This window comes from Vipera berus (assembly GCF_964194415.1).
Source record: "Vipera berus genome assembly, chromosome: 1".
Classification (NCBI taxonomy): Eukaryota; Metazoa; Chordata; class Lepidosauria; order Squamata; family Viperidae; genus Vipera; species Vipera berus.
The window spans coordinates 168,825,206-168,844,814 of NC_138202.1; the positions used below are offsets into that span (position 1 = coordinate 168,825,206).

Genomic DNA, 19,609 nt, shown 5'->3' on the forward strand with positions numbered 1-19,609 from the left:
ACTCTCCCATAATGCCTGGATGTTGGAAAGGAGTTCACACAGAGCACTTGGTTTCTGCTAGTTAAACATGTTCAAAATAGTTGAGTCAGATTTAAGTCAAGATGGAAACTTTTGTAAAATGGAGTATCTCTGTCCATTTTAGGTTTACATGCATACTTTTAACCCCAAATGGAAATTATTTCTTAACTACTAGTCTCTTTCTTTTATATAGTTCTTTCCTCACAAAAGTTTGAAAGTCCTGTGCTAACTTTATTCAACTAATAAAATAAAAGTCCTATGCCCAGGTTAACATAAATGGGAGTAGGTTTCATTGAATATATGCATCTTAAAGGTAAAGGTAAAGGTTGCCCTGCACATGCGTGCTAGTCGTTTCCAACTCTAGGGGCCGGTGCTCATCTCCATTTCAAAGCCGAAGAGCCAGCGCTTGTCTGAGGACGTCTCCGTGGTCATGTGGCCGGCATGACTAGACGCCAAACGCGCATGGTACACTGTTACCTTCCCACCGGAGTGGTCCCTATTTTTCTACTTGCATTTTTACGTGCTTTAGAACTGCTAGGTTGGCAGAAGCTGGGACGAGTAACAGGCACTCACTCTGTTACGCAGCACTTGGGATTCGACCCGCCAAACTTTGACCCAGATTGTTGGGGGCAATTAAGCTGACTTTGTAATAATGCCGCTTGGTGTGTGTGTGAAAGCCCTAATAAGCAGGTATATACATAGAATGAAGGCTACTGCTAAGTTTGTAAAGCCACCCTGAGTCTTCGGAGAAGGGCGGGATATAAATGGAATTTAAAAAAAAAACTGCCAACCATCGGATCGACAAGCTCAGCATCCTAACCCACTGAGCCACTGCATCTTACTTCTCAATATATATATATATATATATATATATATATATATATATATATATATATATATATATATATAGAGAGAGAGAGAGAGAGAGAGAGAGAGAGAGAGAGAGAGAGAGAGAGAGAGAGAGAGAGAGAGAGAGAGAGAGAGAGAGAGAGAGAGAGAGAATTGAACTATAAAGAGCTCCCCAGCCAAGTGTTTCTCTTTTTAAGGTTTCATTATAAAATAAAAATACAGAAAAAAGTTAGAAAACCAAGAAAAAAGAAAGTGAAAAAGTAAGAGAGGGAGAAAAAAGTGATGACTTTTTTCAGCGCAGCAAAATAAAGAAGCTCAAGCATTTGTTTTATATTTCACAATATTTCAAGCCATTTTTGTAACAAAATCATCAAAACCTAAACTCAAAGTTTCACCTTTTTTAGTTCTGAAGAAAAACATTTCCAAATACAAACAAAACTAGGTAATTTCTTCCCTTTAATTAAAACAATTAAAACAATCAGTTTTGCCATTTCTAATAATTTCATCATCTTTACCATCCACGTTTTCACTGAGGGAAGTAGTATGTCTTTTCATCTTTGTGCATATAAGATTGTCAACATACCGTATATAATAACAAAGTCCCTTTTCTTTTTCAAGTGTCAATTTTATATTTATTTGAATGATCTTCTGAATTAAAGTAAAAATCTGGTCCCAGTATTTTTTTCTTTTCTTTTTTTGTCAGAAGTCCACCAAATATGGTAATAAAAAAATATTCCTTTTGTGGTTGCATTTCCAACATAGCAGCAGAGGGAATACAGAAATGGAAGGCTATCGCATTTCATAGTGTCTAGGTTGAGGGAAGTCCATATTCTTCAGAAAAGACATTATAAATTAGATTTCACTTGTTAATTTCTATAAATTGACGTGATACACTGTTGTTTGTCATTCTTTGCATATGTTCATGAATTTTTCACATAAAAGTGTCTTGAAAGAAGTGTAATGTTTTTTATAAAAGTCCCGGTTCACTGTATAATCAATCTTTCATTTGAAGGCAAATAATGGAAGCTCCATGTGTGAGGAAGGCTTTTACAAAGTTTTTTAACAGGCCTGTATCAATGCAATCTTGCTACATATGAAGGACTTCAATCTGAAGAGAGAAGAGAGCAGTTCATGCAATCTGACCCTTAACCTCCTGGCTTCCCACTCACCCTAATCTCTAGATCAGACATGTCAAACACAAAGCCCAGGGGCCGGATCCGGCCCACAAAGTGGTTTCATGTGGCCCGCGAAACCATCCTGGAAACAGTGAGGGAACAACCCCTACTGCCTTGGCCCTGGCCCACAGACCCTCCTTCTGCCAGAGACCCTCAGATCTGTCCCACTCCTGCCCAGGCCCCCATAGGCACCCTTGATGCAAACGATGTAGAGCTGGCCACGCCCACCCAGTAGGCCATTCGCACTCTAGCCATGCCTACACAGTAGGCCACGCCCATCCTGGCCATATCCACCCGGCCCCCTGAGGGCAACCGCAACCGCAATGCTGATGCGGCCCTCAGTGAAATTGAGTTTGACACCCCTGCTCTAGATATTCAGCCAAGGATCTGGAATGAAGATTAATTCATGGTTGCTTGAACTTGAGTATAGCTTTTCACACAATCTGTGATCTTTATAAATCAGGGTCCTGGATCACATGGAAAGTTTTAACTTTTCCTCATGCAAATACATTCAAGTTCAAATTACCTTCAGACCTCCAGTCATGTGTTGTTGGGGAAAGAACAGATTGGGACTGTGTGTATTGCCTTATGCTCTCTCCACTCTTTTGCTATAAATTATTCAGATCATGATAAGGAAATTAAAATAAAAGCTTAGACATTTTCCACTTGATTAAGTAAACTCTCACCCCTCAGGATTCATCAGGTAACAACTACAGTATACCACAATCTGTTCTCCCAGAGGTTGTGTATGGGACAATAGTTGTTTCTTGTTCTGTACACCAGGTACCCAACCAAACTATTACAAGTTATTCTTGAACTTCTAGAAAATGGCATTCCATACTCATAGATTATATTGGAGTTGAAACATACATTTCACCCAAAATGCTATCATTCCCAGTGGCCAAAGCAATGGAAATATTGAGCAGAAAGGGAGAAGGAAAAGGAAAGTCAGCACAAAATTGAAAAAGATGATACCTTTCAATACCAGTTCATTATATTCCTGGGATTAAATTTACATACTTTAGAAAATACAATTTTGTAAGGAAATGTAATATTAGTAGCTGGCAACAGCTATTGAGTTTGTAAGCCATACATGAAACCTATGGTCTTCCCTATGTGGGTGTACTCCAAATCTCATCATGCCCAGCCACCATGGCCAAATGATTGTCATGATGGGAGGAGTAGCCCATGAGGGGTCCTTGGTGCTCTCTGAGCTTGCTTGTTTTCTTACAAAAGTTTCATTACCTAAACTAGGTAACAGCATGAGGAGTAGCCCAGTTCTGGAGGGTGAAATTTATCCCTGATTACCCTCAATCATGTACCAATATATGCATATCATTTCATTCATTTGATTACATCTTTTGTTTTATTTGAAATTCTGGTTGATTGTTTCAGTTTGCATTTATTTTATATTTAATGCTCAGTCTGACATTGTTTTGTTTTCCTTTGTAGTCTGATGGAACTCGAGTCCAGGGCCCCCAAGGCCCCAGGGGAGAACCCGTAAGTTCAATTAATGTGTTCCTTTGCTTGAAAATTGAAATATTTGAAAATACAATAAGGGTGGATAGCTCAATTTACTCTGTTTAGGCAAGATATATTTGTAGCATTCCATTAAAACAACATGCGTTTGGTTTCTTAATTTTTTTTTTCCATCCCAGAAAATGCACGTTTCAGTATGTGCTTCAATCCAATATGCTCATTTGTCTGGGCATTTTGTTCTAATATTGGTCCCTGCTTGTATTTTAACAATACAAGAAGGCTGAGTTTTATCTGCCCAATTACCAGTTTGTCGTGAAGTATTTTTCCATATCATGCTATCTTTGTCACAGGGCATTTTCTTATATTTATATTTATATTTATATTTATTATATTTTTATACCGCCCTTCTCCCGAAGGACTCAGGGCGGTGTACAGGGCAATAAATACAAAAACAGGATACAAAAGTTAAAAGTGATTAAATAAATGCCCAAGGTTAAAACAATAATTAGGACGTATTAAAACCCCAACCCTAACCCATCAGACCAGGTCAGACTGCTCAAATAGATACGTTCTTAGATGGACTGCTCAGGTGAAATAAGGCAATTGGTGTGGCCATAAAATAAACTGTAGCTGAAGTAGAAGATCTGATAAAAGAATATACCAATTCCAAGGAGAGAAGTCAATGACATGCCTCTCTTTTCTATTCCATGCTACTTGAGGAATTGTAATTAAAAGGAAGGACTACTCTGGATCTTTCATTGCAGCCAGTACATCTATGCTGCAAGATTGTAACCATCATGGCACAAGTTACCCAGTTTTCTGTCTCTCCTGATAACATAAAGTTTGAATTACCACTACTCTGTAAGCTGATACCGTTCACTATGAAATCATTTTTCCTATGATTCTTAAATTGACCTGGGTGGAGGATGCGTCCTTACCGTCCTGAAGAAGATGGCTTTTATAGGCCCCAGTGTCAAGCCAGAACATCTGATCTTAGCAGCATTGACATCCAGTTTATTGGTCCCATTGAGTTCATTAACTGAGCCAAGCACTGATTCTACTTCTTCACCAGACCCTCTTGAGAAAGAGCTAGATGTCATCAGCATTCAGCTGATATTTATTCTAAACTCTAACTATTATGAGTTCAAGGGAAAGTCTCCTAGCACCACCTGATTTGTTGATCAGGTATGAGTAGAATGACTTCAAGGTTGTTCTGTAGAGAGCAAGGAAGATTACTCTTTACAGAGTAGATGGAAACAGAAAGGCTCCATTGTCCAGGCAGAGGGGCACTTTTTAAGTCCAGAATGTCCAGGTAATATTAGGAAGTGGCTCAGGAATATACCTCCCTAATTTACTGACCTATAAGAAGGAGGAGGAGGAGAAGATGGAGCACAATCATACTTGTAAGATGTATTATCAATTTCAATAAAGAAAAAGTTTTAGCCATCTTGAGGAATTGAATTCAGCCTACTTGATGCTGCTGTCCTGACTAATCGGAACAACATCTTTGAAAGGACACTATAAGCAGTGTTTCTCAACCTGTGGTCCATGGACCTCTGGGGGTGTGATAGTGTCACAGGGAATCTGTGAAGGCTTGAAGAAATGTTATGATTTAAATATTGAGTTAAGTCTTGGGTTTCATGGCCATGGTCTGTGGTGACAACATTTAGCATCCTATTATTAAAATGATTGCATCAATCCATTGTCAAGGAGCATAGCTCCCCAATTACCTATAGTTAATATAATTATATTGTTGGGTGTGTTTGCACATATGCATATAAATAGGACTTCAGTGTCACAAAGTTCCTTTTGTTTTAGCATTCCATGCATTGCCTAAATAAGAAACCATTTGAGTATTTGTGCATGATATTCATTTTTTCCCCACTTTTCTCCTAAAATTATATTTAGGGCCCACCTGGTACTCCTGGAAGAAATGGATCCCCTGGTAACCCTGGCCTGCCAGGAGACCCTGGACAACCTGGCCCCCCTGGAGTCTGCCAAAATTGCCCAAGTTTCAATGGAAATGTAAGTAACATTCTCTTCATCATCTTTTCTTTTGCTAGTGTATAAAAGTTAATATGCAATGTTTAGCATGCCACTGGTTCAGAAGCACAAAGGGTTTTAAGAAGAATTAGATCAATGTTTCTCAATCTCAGCAACCTTAAGATGCTGAACTCCCCAGCCAGCATGGCATGGAGAATAATTATATGAATTATTTTTACAGAAACCTTGCAAAAATTGGTATGGACAAGGCAAGAATCATTCTGGGTGGCAAAATCTAAATGTTACAGTACATGTTTGCAGTATGTAACTTGGCAACCAGGTTTATTCTTACACGATCGGTAATAATACCATATGTTATGATAATTGTTTGTAGTTTACTAAAGAGCTAGTTAATATATGATACAAATAACTTTCCAAATTTATGAAGACGTTGAAAGAGGTGTTTCACAGCAAATCTAAATTAAAGGAGATCATCAAAGAGATATTGCTGTGGAGAATTGGAGAAGCAGTCAATCTGCATGAATCCTGTACTTCCAACCTTGGGAGATCCATGCTTTTGGCCCCTCAGTGATTGCATGACAGTGGATGATTACTGTTGAAATTCAAAATGCATGAAGTCAGTGGTGGGATTCAAATAGGTGAACCACTGGTTCTCTGTGTGAATGCCACTTCTGGAAGTCCTTTCTGGACCTGGGCAACAAAAAATTAGCTACTGGTTCTGCCAAAGTGGTATGAACTGCCTGAATCTCACCACTGCAGGAAGTGTTGGTGCCCTTGCAATAAACTGTGGTTTCTAGGCTTCCATTTTCTTGTCTGTTGACAAACCCATTTAAAAATGCTAATTGTCTACCTGTTTCTTCCTCCATTGTGAACTGTATGTCTGGGAAGATGAAATTCAGTATGATAACTGAATGGGAGAGGAATTAATTAGCAACTTACCTCATAAACAGCAGCTCAGTCCATGTTGTAAAAGGCTTAGGAAGATTTTAAAATATTGAAATAGAACCGACCTGAATGAACTCACTAATAAATAATGGGTGGGAGTTCCTATTGTAATTTCCAGCATTCTAATATCTCACCACAATTCTTACATTAAAACTCCATGCTGAAGTTAATATGACTTTTGCTTTCTAGAACATGTCCTATGTTACAGAGCTTGACGCAGACTGAGTTCTTGGAAAAAATTCTACCTGTCTCCATGACTTTCTCTAAACTGGTATCCTGTGGCCCTTTCCAGCCAACCAACATTTCACATTTGTTCTCACTGTACACTTGGGCCTCCTCAAACATTGAAATTATTTTTCTCAGCAAAGCTTGATCTCATTCCTGGAGGAATCTAAGTGGAAAACTTTGGTCACCCCGATGCAACAATTTCCAGCATCCCCAACCACTGTGTTTAATGGTGGCGGTGCTTTGGTTCAGCAATAACTGGAATTGTTGCTCATGGATTTTCCACCCGTTGTTCTGTCACTTCTGTCACTTTCCAAGCTGTTGGGATGTAAGGTGCTGGGGCTTATGTTCCTTAATATGAGCCTTTAAAATAATTGGGGTTTGATTTACCCACCAGTGCATGAAGGTGTGGCTTATGATTCCAGACCAATGGAATATCTGATTAAGGGATGGGTATATGTATAAATGTTTCCAGTGTATCAGTTGGTGACCTATTCTTTTATAACAACTACTTATCTTTTCAATTTGTTTTCTACTGCAGAACTTTTCTCCTCAGTATGACTATGATGTCAAGGCTGGACCAGGCCCGGGCGTTATAACTGTAAGATAGTAGCATGATCTTTATGCTGCTTAAATGGTTTTTGGAAAAAAAAAGGTTTTTCTCTTCTTGCACAGGTTATCTAGCAAACAAATACTGATTTCTGATTGCCTAAAACCAGACTGGATTAAAGCAGTATTCTCCCTCAGAATTCTGATTAGAAACACTCCTTGAAACTTCTTATCAAACCAGAAGCTTCCTTGATATTTCTGCCTCACACTTTTGTTTCTTTTCCTTTCTACATTTTACCGCACCCCTCAACTATTTTCATCACCTCCTTTTTTTTGTTCCTGCAATTGTTCCTTTTGTATTTCCGTCAATGTTTGCTCTTCCAATTCTTTTTGTCTAGATGTTTCTCCTCATTTTTTTCTCTACTGCAACCATTTTCCAGGCTATTAATTGTACAGTGTTTGCTATTTCCAGAATGCAGATATCAGTGGGGTAATAAATCAACTTGCTAATTGTGTAGCATTCTTTTCACACAGATGAGCTTCTTTTGACGTTTTAAATTTGCAGCCTCTCTTAGTAAATATAGGCAGATCAATAATTCCACATGATGTTCCAAAATAAAGCTATGCTCTAACTCAGTTGCAAATGCCACATCAAGGTTAAATGAGGCAATTTTGGTTTTTTAAAAAATTCAGTTAACTTGGGATGGTGCTGTTTCGTCTTACATGTTGGTCAGTCTAGGCTCAGGCTTTGAGGTGGATTGAGATGTTATAGAAGGCAAAGGGAAGGATCGTGCGAAGGTGTTTTGATTTTTAGAAAAATCACACAATTCATCCTCAGATAAATGTCTAAAAAGTAGAGAGATCGTAAGTTTATATCAATGGGCTTTAGGTGCCTACAGTTTTCCATGGTGGTACATTTTAGTCACCTGGGCCTTGAGTAAGCTGCTGAGTTTTTCTACAAAAATAGAAAGCAGCATATAAAAAAATTAAAGAAAGCAAACATTAGGACAAAACCTGTGTGTGTGTGTTTCTGTGTGCACGTGCGCACGCATGTGTGATATCTGCATAATCTGTGAAAAGGGCAAGTCACACTCGGTTATTAAAAGTGCTCTCAACAGACTTTCCTGGTTGTCTACTTCTCTCCCATGTTGTCCATTTACTACCACGTTATGAATCATGAAATGTATTTGTCTTCTGTTCCTCACAGAGTTTTTCTACTTTCAGTCCATCCATTTATTCATCCATCCGTCCATGCGTCCATCCATCCATCATGATTCATTCATCTGTTTCAAGTTGCTCATCATTTTTTCCTTCTCACAGCTTCTGTTTTTTGTAATCTGCTGCTGGCTTCTACATCTGAGATGTATGAACCAAAAATGCCTTCTTCTTTCATATCTTTGGTTCCTAAGAGGTCCTGGTTTTTCCTGGAAGGGGGTTTGGGGAATGCATGGCCAGAAGGACCACAGCAACTAGATGCCTTCCAGATATGTTGGATATGTAACTTCCAGATGGCAGTGAAGTTACTGAATTTGATATTAAATATCACCGGTGAGCATCTAGCAGAGGAAGACATCTAAGTCATCGTATACTACCAGTGGGACTGTATTTAAAAAGAGAAAAAAATCAGTGCCCCAATATTGATTCCTCTTTATATTTTCTATAGCATTGTTTTAATGGATCCAAGAATGTGTGACTGCAATCAGTGGTCCTTTCCCTGCATTTCCCCCTTTATAAATCACTTACATTGGGAATAATGGAACTGTTTGCAAAATCTCCCACTAACTGAGTTGTTGGGCATATAGGACTCTGCATGGGCATATCAGCCCTGTATATCAGGGGTCTCCAACCTTGGCAACTTTGTGGACTTCAACTCCCAGAATTTCTCACCCAGCCATGCCTGCTGAGGAATTCTGGGAGTTGAATTCCACAAGTCTTACAGTTGTCATGTTTGCAGACCCCTGCCGTAGATGGTTCAACAAAGTTACACCAAAATTCTGGGACAAGCAATGACTTTTAATATTTCATTGCTTACCAAGATACAATTGCATACTTCCTGCTTAACATGAACAGATGATAGCCCGAATGAGTTATAAAGCCACCTTATGAAATGAAATCACAATAGCAGTTCACTGGAAGAAATATATCTTTGCCCACACAGCTCTTATGTCACTTCTTTATTTATTATTTTTAACTAAGCTGTAATTCATAGAAACTATTTCCAGCTGTCAAAAATATATATGACTTGTACTTTAATTTAAGAAGCCAACAGGTTTTAATCTGAAACAATTATAAATAATGAATTCTCTGTTAGTAGACTACCTTAAAATCTAACTATGTAAGCATTTGGTGACAAGATGTAGGTTTAGGGCTAAATAACATGTATCTGGCATACACATTCCAATTTCCATTAAAATTGCATGCTTTCAATAAAGGTAAAGAGAGCTGGATACTTATTTAATGAACAAGAGTGAACATCTTGCAATCTTATTCAGCAAACTGTACAGCAACCTTGCAGAGAAGTTGGATATGCATTTTTAAAACAAGATACAGAGAAATAATATGTAGAGAAAACAAAATGGCCAGCTTACCACTCTTCAGAAAGGGAGAGAGAGAGAGATGTCAAATAACTCATGCATCTTTTTCCTAGTGCTCAAAGTTCATAGCCTTATACCTTTCCCAAGTTTTCCCATGAGACAAGCACAGTTCCCAGGTGAGGAACTGATAACTCTACTCAATTCAACCTGGGATGTGGTACTTACGTCTCATTTCCCAGAATCCATAATTAATCACAGGTAGTGCACAAATGAACTTGGCTTACCAAACAGAATGCTTTTATTTTATCCTAACGACTGGTGGTGCTGCCTTGTTCATTGCTTTGTGTGTTAGTGACTTATTTTTGCCTAACACTTCCAGCCTAGGAAGTGAAACAAACTGAAACTGAACTGAAACACTGATTTAATACTAGTGTGGTTCAAGTTAAAGCATTTCCACTTTTTGCATGACTAGCTTTTGTTACAGTATACACACCGCCCTTTGCACTCTATTTCATTACAGAATTAAAATTTTGTTTTATCTACAATTCATTGTATTGATTTTCAATCTTCCCCATAGGGTGGTGGTCCTGGCTTTCCCGGCCCACCGGGCCCTAGTGGTCCTCCCGGTCCTGTTGGCCAGCCCGGTTCACCTGTAAGTATTTGTCATTTCTTTTTTCTGCTTCCAGTTATATTTTATACTGTTGGTTAGTTGTGCTAACCGTAAGGGCAAAAATGTGCATTAAACTCTAAGGAACATAGTTTGAGCATGGCAAAGAACAATGAAAAAAAGTCTGTAGCCTTCTCCTATTTTACAGGGTTGCCAAATACGTTTTCTTAAAGGATGTCTTCTAGCATAGCTATTAAAGCACCCCCCCCCTTTTCCAGGAATAATGCAGAAAAATACAATACAAGGTTTGAGATTTTAAAAGACATCTGATCTTCCAAGTTTTCAAAAACGCTTCATGCCCAGTTGCAAATGATCTTTTCCTCAGTTGAGCTGTGCCAAAGGAGGAACTCTTTGTGACAGAGGGCTAGAAAACAGCACTACACAAATGAGTAAACATTGATCATTGACCTCCTTAACAGAGAAGCCAAGTAGATGCCTTGGCTTCCATTTTTAAATGAGGTCCTCTCTACTAAATTTAAGCTTTGGAATGTTGAGTATTTAAAACAAAACATGGTATCACATCTTGCTCACTGCCAAAGTATAGACTTTGTTTTAAGACAAGCAGAATTTAGAGAGGAGGTGGGGGCTGCCTTTGAATCAATCTTGACTCCTAGCAAATGCCTGAACAAGTTTCTGAAGTTTTCTTGGCAAGATTTCAGAAGGACTTTGCCATTCGCCTGCTTCCTAGCCCTTAGAGAAAGTGAGTGGCCCAAGTTCACCCAGCTGGCTTTTTTGTGCATAAGGCAGGACTGGAAATTACAGTCTCCTGGTTTCTAGCCTGTTGCTATATCAAACTGGATCTCATCGTATTCAATTCCAATATAGTGAGAAGGATTTTATTGCAGCCTACAGGACAGGGATATCAGGGGAAGGATGATTGCATAGTTGTGGCTACTATCTTGAGTTTTACTACTTCCACCCTGTGGGCACCATTGCCATAGGAGGAGGAAGGAGGACAAAAGAAGCATAGAAAACCAACATTCATTTATATAGTGCTTTGTACAAAAAAAGCAATTACTTATAAATTAAATTATTAATAATTAATAATCCAGAAGTGGTGAATGCTCCAACACTGGAAGTTTTTAAGAAGAGACTGGGCAGCCATTTGTCTGAAATGGTATAGGGTTTCATGCCTGAGCAGGGGATTGGACTAGATAACCTCCAAGGTCCCTTCCAACTTTATTATTATTGCTGCTGCTGCTGTTGTTGTTGTTATTTAAATGAAAATGAAGTAGAATAAATTTCTATGGATACATAGAATGGATTCATCTGGTCCATTTCCCTCTGGTTCCTAAGGATCTGATTAATCAGATAGTGAAAATTTGTTTCATGTGATTATGGATCTAATGAAAGCAACTCACCATTTCTTCATTAGGGACCTCATGGATACCAAGGTCCACCTGGTGAACCTGGACAAGCTGGAGCTCCTGTAAGTATCAATATTCATTTCTGCAGATCTCATACTATATGGTATATCATATTGTGAGATAGGCTTGTTTGTGTTACAAGTTATCCAGTCTGAAAAGTAGTTTGCTTCATGAGTTAATGAAATCCTTTGCCTCTTTGACTGTTGTGTTGTTTAGAAGTCATGGACAATCAAGCACACATATACACAAATGCAGGGCTTTTTTTGTCATAGAATGCTCAGAACAGAGTTCCGGCACCTTTTTTGGATGGAACCTTGTAGGGTAGGCAAGGCGGGTTGTATAACATGTGTGAGTTCCGGCACCTTTTTCTTTTACAAAAAAAGCACTGCACAAATGTGTTTTAAAAGCTTCAGTTGTGTGTTTGCCAAGGAACTTTCTAACAACAGGCAAGAACTTTTTAGAGCTATGATTTTAAAGGTAGTCTAGAGAGAGAGAGAGCAGAAGTGGCCTACAATGGATTGGATCTAAATGTGATAGGGCAAAATATTGTAAACTCAGTGATTCCAGGAAAGAATGGAATGAGCAGCTACTTCCATCCTCTCTACAGTCCTGTTTCTGAAAATATGCCCTGGTAGATTAGAGGGTTTTCCAAAAGGCTGTGATGCTGAGTACAACTGGAAGAAGGATAACTTGGTAAAAATCCACTCCTCCATAAGTAGAAGATTCTGGGGATATCAACTTTCTATTTGGAGCAGATCAGATCAAGAATAAACCAAGTTACTATCTTCTTCTTTTTTTACAAAATATAACATATGTGCTTTTAAATATATGTCCTCCTAAGAAAAGAAATCATTAAGTAACAGAATATTTTGTTATTCTATGCGTAATTAAATGGAACTATAATGAAACCAAGGTACCTCCTCAGCAGGGCCCGCAGCATTGTGATCCTAAGCTTCTTTCATGTTCAGTGGCTAAACCAATTTATTTTCAAGAATCTGAAATCACTAGAACCTCATGAATTTATTTCCAGTATCTGGCTATAGCAAAGGTAGCTTCTCTTTTGAAATAGTTTAATTCTTCACGGCTTATGGGTGTGCCATGAATACCATTAATGGGTATTCTTGCTTTACTCTACCACCTAAACTGCAGGTTAGACCTAAATTAGTAAGTCTTTTAAGAGGAATAGCTGTTTAAAAATCTGCATTTTTTAGATTTCTCTCATAGGAGCACTTGGATTTTTTGTTGGGTTTTTTTTGCAGATAGCCAGACAAATAACTGCAATGTAAAATAAGGTTGAGAATAGAGAGTGGGACTAGGGGAGGATCTTTTTTTAATAAGGCATGTTACAACTCATGCTGAGACAGTAATTTTGACTCCTGCTCACCATTTCTCAAGAAAGAAATGAAGGTGTCTGCATGAACACACTGCATTTTGTTCCCTAATTTCATTTGCCAAATCCTCAAAAAACAGTTTGAAGGGAAACTGTGATCACTTTTCAGATTTGGGGGAGTGAAGCAGGTGGAAGTATAGAAAGATTATATCCTTGAAATACTACCAAAGCCTATTCTGTTGCATAATTATCAAAATATTTAGCACGCTTGTAAAATCTCATATCTATTCTGACATTGTTGAAAGAGAAAGTGATGTATAAAATCAGCAAACTCAATCACCTGGTAATGGCCTAAAAAAGGTAAAAGGTAAAGGTTCCCCCGCACATGCGTGCTAGTCGTTTCCGACTCTAGGGGCCGGTGCTCATCTTCATTTCAAAGCTGAAGAGCCAGCGCTTGTCCGAGGATGTCTCCGTGGTCATGTGGCCGGCATGACTAGACACCAAAGGCGCACGGAACACTGTTACCTTCCCACCGGAGTGGTCCCTATTTTTCTACTTGCATTTTTACGTGCTTTCGAACTGCTAGGTTGGCAGAAGCTGGGACGAGTAACAGGTGCTCACTCTGTTACGCGGCACTCGGGATTCGACCCGCCAAACTGCCAACCTTCTGATCGGCAAGCTCAGCGTCCTAACCCACTGAGCCACCGCAACACACAAAAAGTACTTCCCTCAGATCTGAATTTCTCTGTGAGAAATTTGATTTCTTTGTCACCATATATTTTTATAATTTTGGGGAGGGGGATGTGCCTTCAAATCAGTATTTGCCGTTGTCTTCTTCCTAGAACTGACAGAAAATGACATTCTCTGTCTAGTCTAGAACTCACAGTCACCTCTTTCTAGCCTGGTGCTTTAACCACTAGACCAAACTAGCTTTTTTTTTTAAATCAAATGAACCTCACCAAAAGGAAAGGATCTGTTTATCTTTGGCTTTTGTTTAACACATATAATCAATAGCAGGGGAAAAATGACCTTTGATGTTCTTTTATTTTCCAGGGTTCTCCTGGCCCCCCAGGAATGATTGGACCCCCTGGACCTTCTGGGAAAGATGTAAGTTTTTGATGATCAACACATGAATAAAGAGATCTTTTGGCATGTCTCTCTATAGACACACACACACACACACACACACACAGTATAAATGGCATAGTTACAGTTATGCAAACCCCTCCCTCTGACTTTAATGTTTTCTTTGGGCCACTGCACACTTCAATATAGAAGGTTGCCTAATGCATAAAAGCAGGGGGTTTTTTTGGGGGGGAGGAGGACTGAGGGGAAAATGGAAGGAGGAGGAAAACCACACAATAAGAAAAGAATTCTACAATATGCTGGATCCAAATAACTCTGATATTTTTTTGCAATTAGGTTTTGACATCTTGATTTTAGATTGATAATTCTACCCAATTGACCAAACCTCTTTTATATATCTACAGTACATTGAAGGGGAAATCAATTAGTTTCCATCCTGTGAGGCAGAACGTTAAATGTGGCCTTATTTTCTAGTTCCTTCTCAGAGTGACTATAGAATATGTGTATGGGTGTCTAGGTGTAGTAATTGTACATTGTGTCTTCAGGGAGAATCTGGAAGACCTGGAAGACCTGGAGAACGTGGATTACCTGGCCTTCCTGTAAGTAAACACATTTTTTTTCTTTTAGGATATGTTGGAAACTAGCCCTAAAAGGTGCTAAGCCTTTTGAAAAACTCCAATGTATTCTATTTCATGTTTGTAAAAAAAAAACACAACTCCATTTCAATCACTTGTATAATATAATTATATCATTGTGCTCCCTACTGCATCCTTCAGTCCCCGCCATCATCAAACTCAGCCCTACATTGTAGGAAGAAGTCATGACTCCCTACTGTTTCATAACATGGGGTTAATGGGAACTGGCATGTTTTGACATCCTTCTCCACCCAGGCATAGCCCCATCTGCCATCCCCTCCCCAATGAAGAAATGCACAAATAAGTACAAAAATACTTTACCTGTGTGACATGACAATGAGGTTATAAATAAGATATTTTGTTTTGTTTCTTACATGCACTCAGCTATATCCAGATCCCCTATGTTCTTTCTTCACTTGTAAGATTTATGTTTGTTTATCAATGATATTGTTTGCTATTGCTAGTTCTATAGCTATGAGAAAGTTGTAGGTTTTATTCTCAGTTGTAAAAATAGCCATGCTGTTACAATCTTTCTGTGCCTACAGCTTTCTTCCTCACCCATATAGCTTTTCTGCCATTTCATCAGGTAGAAAATGAAAACCTAACTTAGGGTGCCACAGTGACATCTGAAAGTTGTAAACCAAAAGCAATCAATCAAATTAAACATTACTGACAGCAGATGATGCAGAGGACAAATAACATGAAATGACATCTTATGACAACTGCTTATCAAAGAACAAAATCATAAAAAATGTAGTGACATCCATGTCAACTAATTTGAGTTTTTCAAGTATTACAACAAAGCCCTTAATAAACATGGAGGATCCATTAAAATTCAGTTTTGTGAAAAGAACAGGTTTTTTTCTGCAATCAAAGCTGGGGAATATTGCTTTTAGTTCTACTAAAATACATGGACTCCTTGTAATTGAATATTCAGAAATAATCCATTCTAAGGGTCAGGTTTTTGAAATATTTATGTATCTTTTATATTCTGAACTATTGGAATCTTTCCTTCTTTTGGCCTTCTCTAGTTTGACTCACTAGATAATTCCTCAGGTTTAAGCCATGCTTAAACTCTTAGCCTATTTCCTGATCATCATAAATTTCCAATGCAATTCTTATTCTCATCTTATTGTGTTCTCTCTCTCTCTCTCTCTCTCTCTCTCTCTCTCTCTCTCTCTCTCTCTCTCTCTCTCTCTCTCTCTCTCTCTCCTCCCTCCCTCCCTCCCTCCCTCCCTCCCTCCCTCCCTCTCTCTCTCTCTCTCTCTCTCTCTCTCTCTCTCTCTCAATTTAGGGCCACAAAGGGCCTTCTGGAATGCCTGGAATGCCTGGAATGAAAGGTCACAGGGTAAGTGTTCAACATTAAATATTTTATCTAAAAAAATTAGGGAATGATATTAACACAGCTAACTCTGGCTCAGACTTCTCAATGCTCTTCAGATTAGGTTGATTAAAGCACTTTCTACAGAATTCTGGTGGGCATTTTATCAGAGTTGAGGTACAACTCATCAGGATGACACCATGTTGGATAAAACTTACAATAGCTGATGAAACAGGCATGTTACAGTCAGAAATTTTTCTAAAGGAATTGCTGAAGCCAATGAAATGGGTTGGGAGAGGATAAATCAGTGTACATAGTAAAATTAGGGGTTATCCTCATTTTACAACCTTTAGATAGAGCTAGTGAGACATGTCAACATTCCAGGTGTTCACTATTTTGATTTAGAAAATTTCATATTTTCTAAATGTTATGTTGTTATATATTTTATATATAATATTATTATATATTACCGTATGTATTTATCTAATATATATATATATATACATATTTTCTAAATTTATGTTATTCATGTACTTATGTACTTTTTTGTAAATGTTAATATTTATTATCAATAATAATAATAATAATAATAATAATAATAATAATAATAATGATGATGATGATGATGATGATGATGATGATGATGATGATGATGATGATGTTATTTACACATTATCTCTTTTTTTTCTTGCATAAAGGGTTTTGATGGAAGAGATGGTTCCAAAGGTGATGCAGGTGCTCCTGGTCTAAAGGTACCATTTATAATTATTACTTGTGCAGAAGAAGACAGCTTTATTCAGATAAAAAATTTTCTTTAGAAGATGTTAAACAGTTCATTCTCCTGGGCTTCTCAGAATATTTACCAACAAAACTGAATCTGAATTTTTCTTTTCCCGGTAATGGCTCTCCCATTATATTCATGCCTCACTTGCCATGAGATCTGAAATGGGGGCGGGGTTTCTACCTCTGAGGTCAAAGCTTTTCTTCCAGTATGAGACACCTAAATCTGATTTACTCAGTTGCCCCTGAAATATCAGTATTATAATCTAATTTCGGTTCACAAAATTTATAAATATATGACTTTTTTTTTACATTTCCTTTTGCCCATTTATATTCTCCGATCATCAATTTTCCTGAAGGCTTCCTTATACCCATGTGTGAACAGTGAGCAGAAAGTACTTAGAGATAAGGGTTAGGATTCCCCTCCCTCCCCCGCCTTCTCAATGTTCCATCCCAAAAAGTTGATTTAAAAGAGATAAATGAAATATTTCTTCACTTAGAACATATGTAACAAGATGATGAACAACTCTGAAACCAGGACTAATTAAACTGATCCACTAGGGATTGCTAATCATAATTTCATTCTGCTTTTGGCTGCTAGTTGTTGGAAATCTTATGTTCTTCTTAAACTGAGTTTGATAGAAAAGTACCACTGCATATTGAGCTGTCCTAAAACAATTAATCATGCACATATCATTTTTTTCTTTTCATGCAATTACTTTATAGACAGATGGAGTAATGTCATGCTCATTATTTGATGAGGTTATCTTCAATTAATTAGTCTCTTCACTGCCCACCACATTGTTTCCAAAAAGATCACTCTGTTAGGAAATGGGTAGTCTGCTTGTTTATTTATCTATAAAATTTGCATGCCACATTTTCATTGATAAAAATTATCTCCATAAGGAGAATTATACAGTATGTTTAATTTCAACTGGTGCAAACTGACCTTTCTTCTTGGTACTGAATTGGTCTGACCCAGAAAGAGATTCAGATATGGAAATTTGCTTTAGAGTACTTAGGTTCTTGCTTAATTAGGAATAGGAATGTTCATTATTGGCCAAATGTGACTGCAATTTGTTTCCAGTGCATATGCTTTCAGTTACATACAAACAACAAAGTGGTAAGTCATAGATCATAAATCATAAGACACAAACATAAATCATAAGATACAAACAACAAGAGATAAATCATAAGATACCAATAAGAGAAGGTAGTAGGAAAGTTGAGAAAATGAGAAAAATGAATTTAGGGCAGTGACTTGCTCAAATGTGGGATGATAAAGACTATGTTTTGACCAATATTCCCTTTATCACATAGGGTGAAAATGGCCTTCCCGGAGAAAATGGATCCCCAGGACCAATGGTAAATTTCTGAACAATATTGTAGAAAGTATGTGGGAGAAAACAACAACAGAAATATTATCAATCTGTGATCCATTTATTCATCCTTATGGAGAAAGATCTATAGAACTCTGTGATCATCTATTAGGTAGCAAGTGATAAGGAGACAGGTTTTATATTTTTACTCTGATTGGAGAAGTACAAGAAGTTTATCACATATTTAGTAGCAAGTAAGCCTAGCGATAAGTACGGCTGAGCTGAATTTCAAATAATTTTTCAGGATACCCATTAGTGATGCCAACCCTGGTGATAAGATCATATACAGCAGAGGCAATTATATGTATCTTGATCATGCATTTCCTTAATTCATATGTAAAGCCAGAATGGCAATGTGAAGCATGAGGCAGGCCCCATTTTACCTTATTGCACTTTCTGATTTTAAATTAATCCTAATTGCCTAAATTACTTTTCTGATTTGAGGAAGTATAGAAAAGAACTATTTAAAAATGAGAGTGGGGGGGAACCATGTTATATATGAAACATCCCTGATTTCCTCAAATGCCTAATTTGACTCGTGGTTGATCTTATGATTCATCTGTAATGCTTCTTTAATGAAAGTTTTACAGCTATTCATTCAGTGACGAATGGACTTTGGATTGCCCTTCCTTCTGTAAAAGTCTTGTATTTTTCTTAGGGACCCAGAGGTCTGCCTGGTGAGAGAGGACGAGCTGGGCCTCCAGGAACTGCAGTAAGTAGTTAGGTGAAAGTTTAATATAAACTCTTATTATCATTGTCAATTTTGATTCTCTGGTATAGATTAGCAATGGACTCTTAAGAATCCTGGATGGGACAAGATAATGGAAGTCAAACTTGTTCTATTATCTTTGGTTTCTTTTCTTTCTTTTTTAATAGAAGTTGTATTGATTTTTTAGTTTTACATCCAGGTATTTATGAAGCAATATGGTGGTTGGGTAAAAGTAAACAGTAGTAAATAACAAAGTCATTTTTAGATAGGTCAAGTTACATCAGCAAGAATTCCTCTCCAATTCCCTTAATTATGATAGCATAGTCAAATTAATCAAATTAATACATTTCTAATTGTAATACAATCAGTTAGAACAATTTTCAATATATTTTCACATATACATATCCATGTCCTGTTTTTAAGTTTTACCTAATCAGAATAAGATATTCCGAACTAGCCTATAATATATAAAAGAAAACTTAATTTTTGGGTAGCCCACATTTTCCCCATTTCAATAATATAGTAGTTATCCTGTCTAAAATACATATATTGTTCAT

At 37.6% G+C, this 19,609-nt stretch overlaps 1 protein-coding gene across 2 annotated transcripts in view; it reads left to right on the plus strand.

Moving 5' to 3' along the window:
- Positions 1–19,609, plus strand: part of COL3A1 (collagen type III alpha 1 chain) — a 78,015-nt gene that overhangs the window by 25,032 nt on the left and 33,374 nt on the right. The window contains exons 3-13 of one of the 2 annotated variants that reach the window (XM_081323596.1): positions 3,495–3,542; positions 5,430–5,546; positions 7,237–7,296; positions 10,356–10,430; positions 11,821–11,874; positions 14,196–14,249; positions 14,774–14,827; positions 16,158–16,211; positions 16,883–16,936; positions 18,285–18,329; positions 19,002–19,055. In XM_081323596.1, the coding sequence (XP_081179722.1) occupies positions 3,495–3,542; positions 5,430–5,546; positions 7,237–7,296; positions 10,356–10,430; positions 11,821–11,874; positions 14,196–14,249; positions 14,774–14,827; positions 16,158–16,211; positions 16,883–16,936; positions 18,285–18,329; positions 19,002–19,055 (669 nt within the window). The remainder of the gene's footprint in view (positions 1–3,494; positions 3,543–5,429; positions 5,547–7,236; positions 7,297–10,355; positions 10,431–11,820; positions 11,875–14,195; positions 14,250–14,773; positions 14,828–16,157; positions 16,212–16,882; positions 16,937–18,284; positions 18,330–19,001; positions 19,056–19,609) is intronic. The other variant, XM_081323597.1, reaches the window with a different exon arrangement.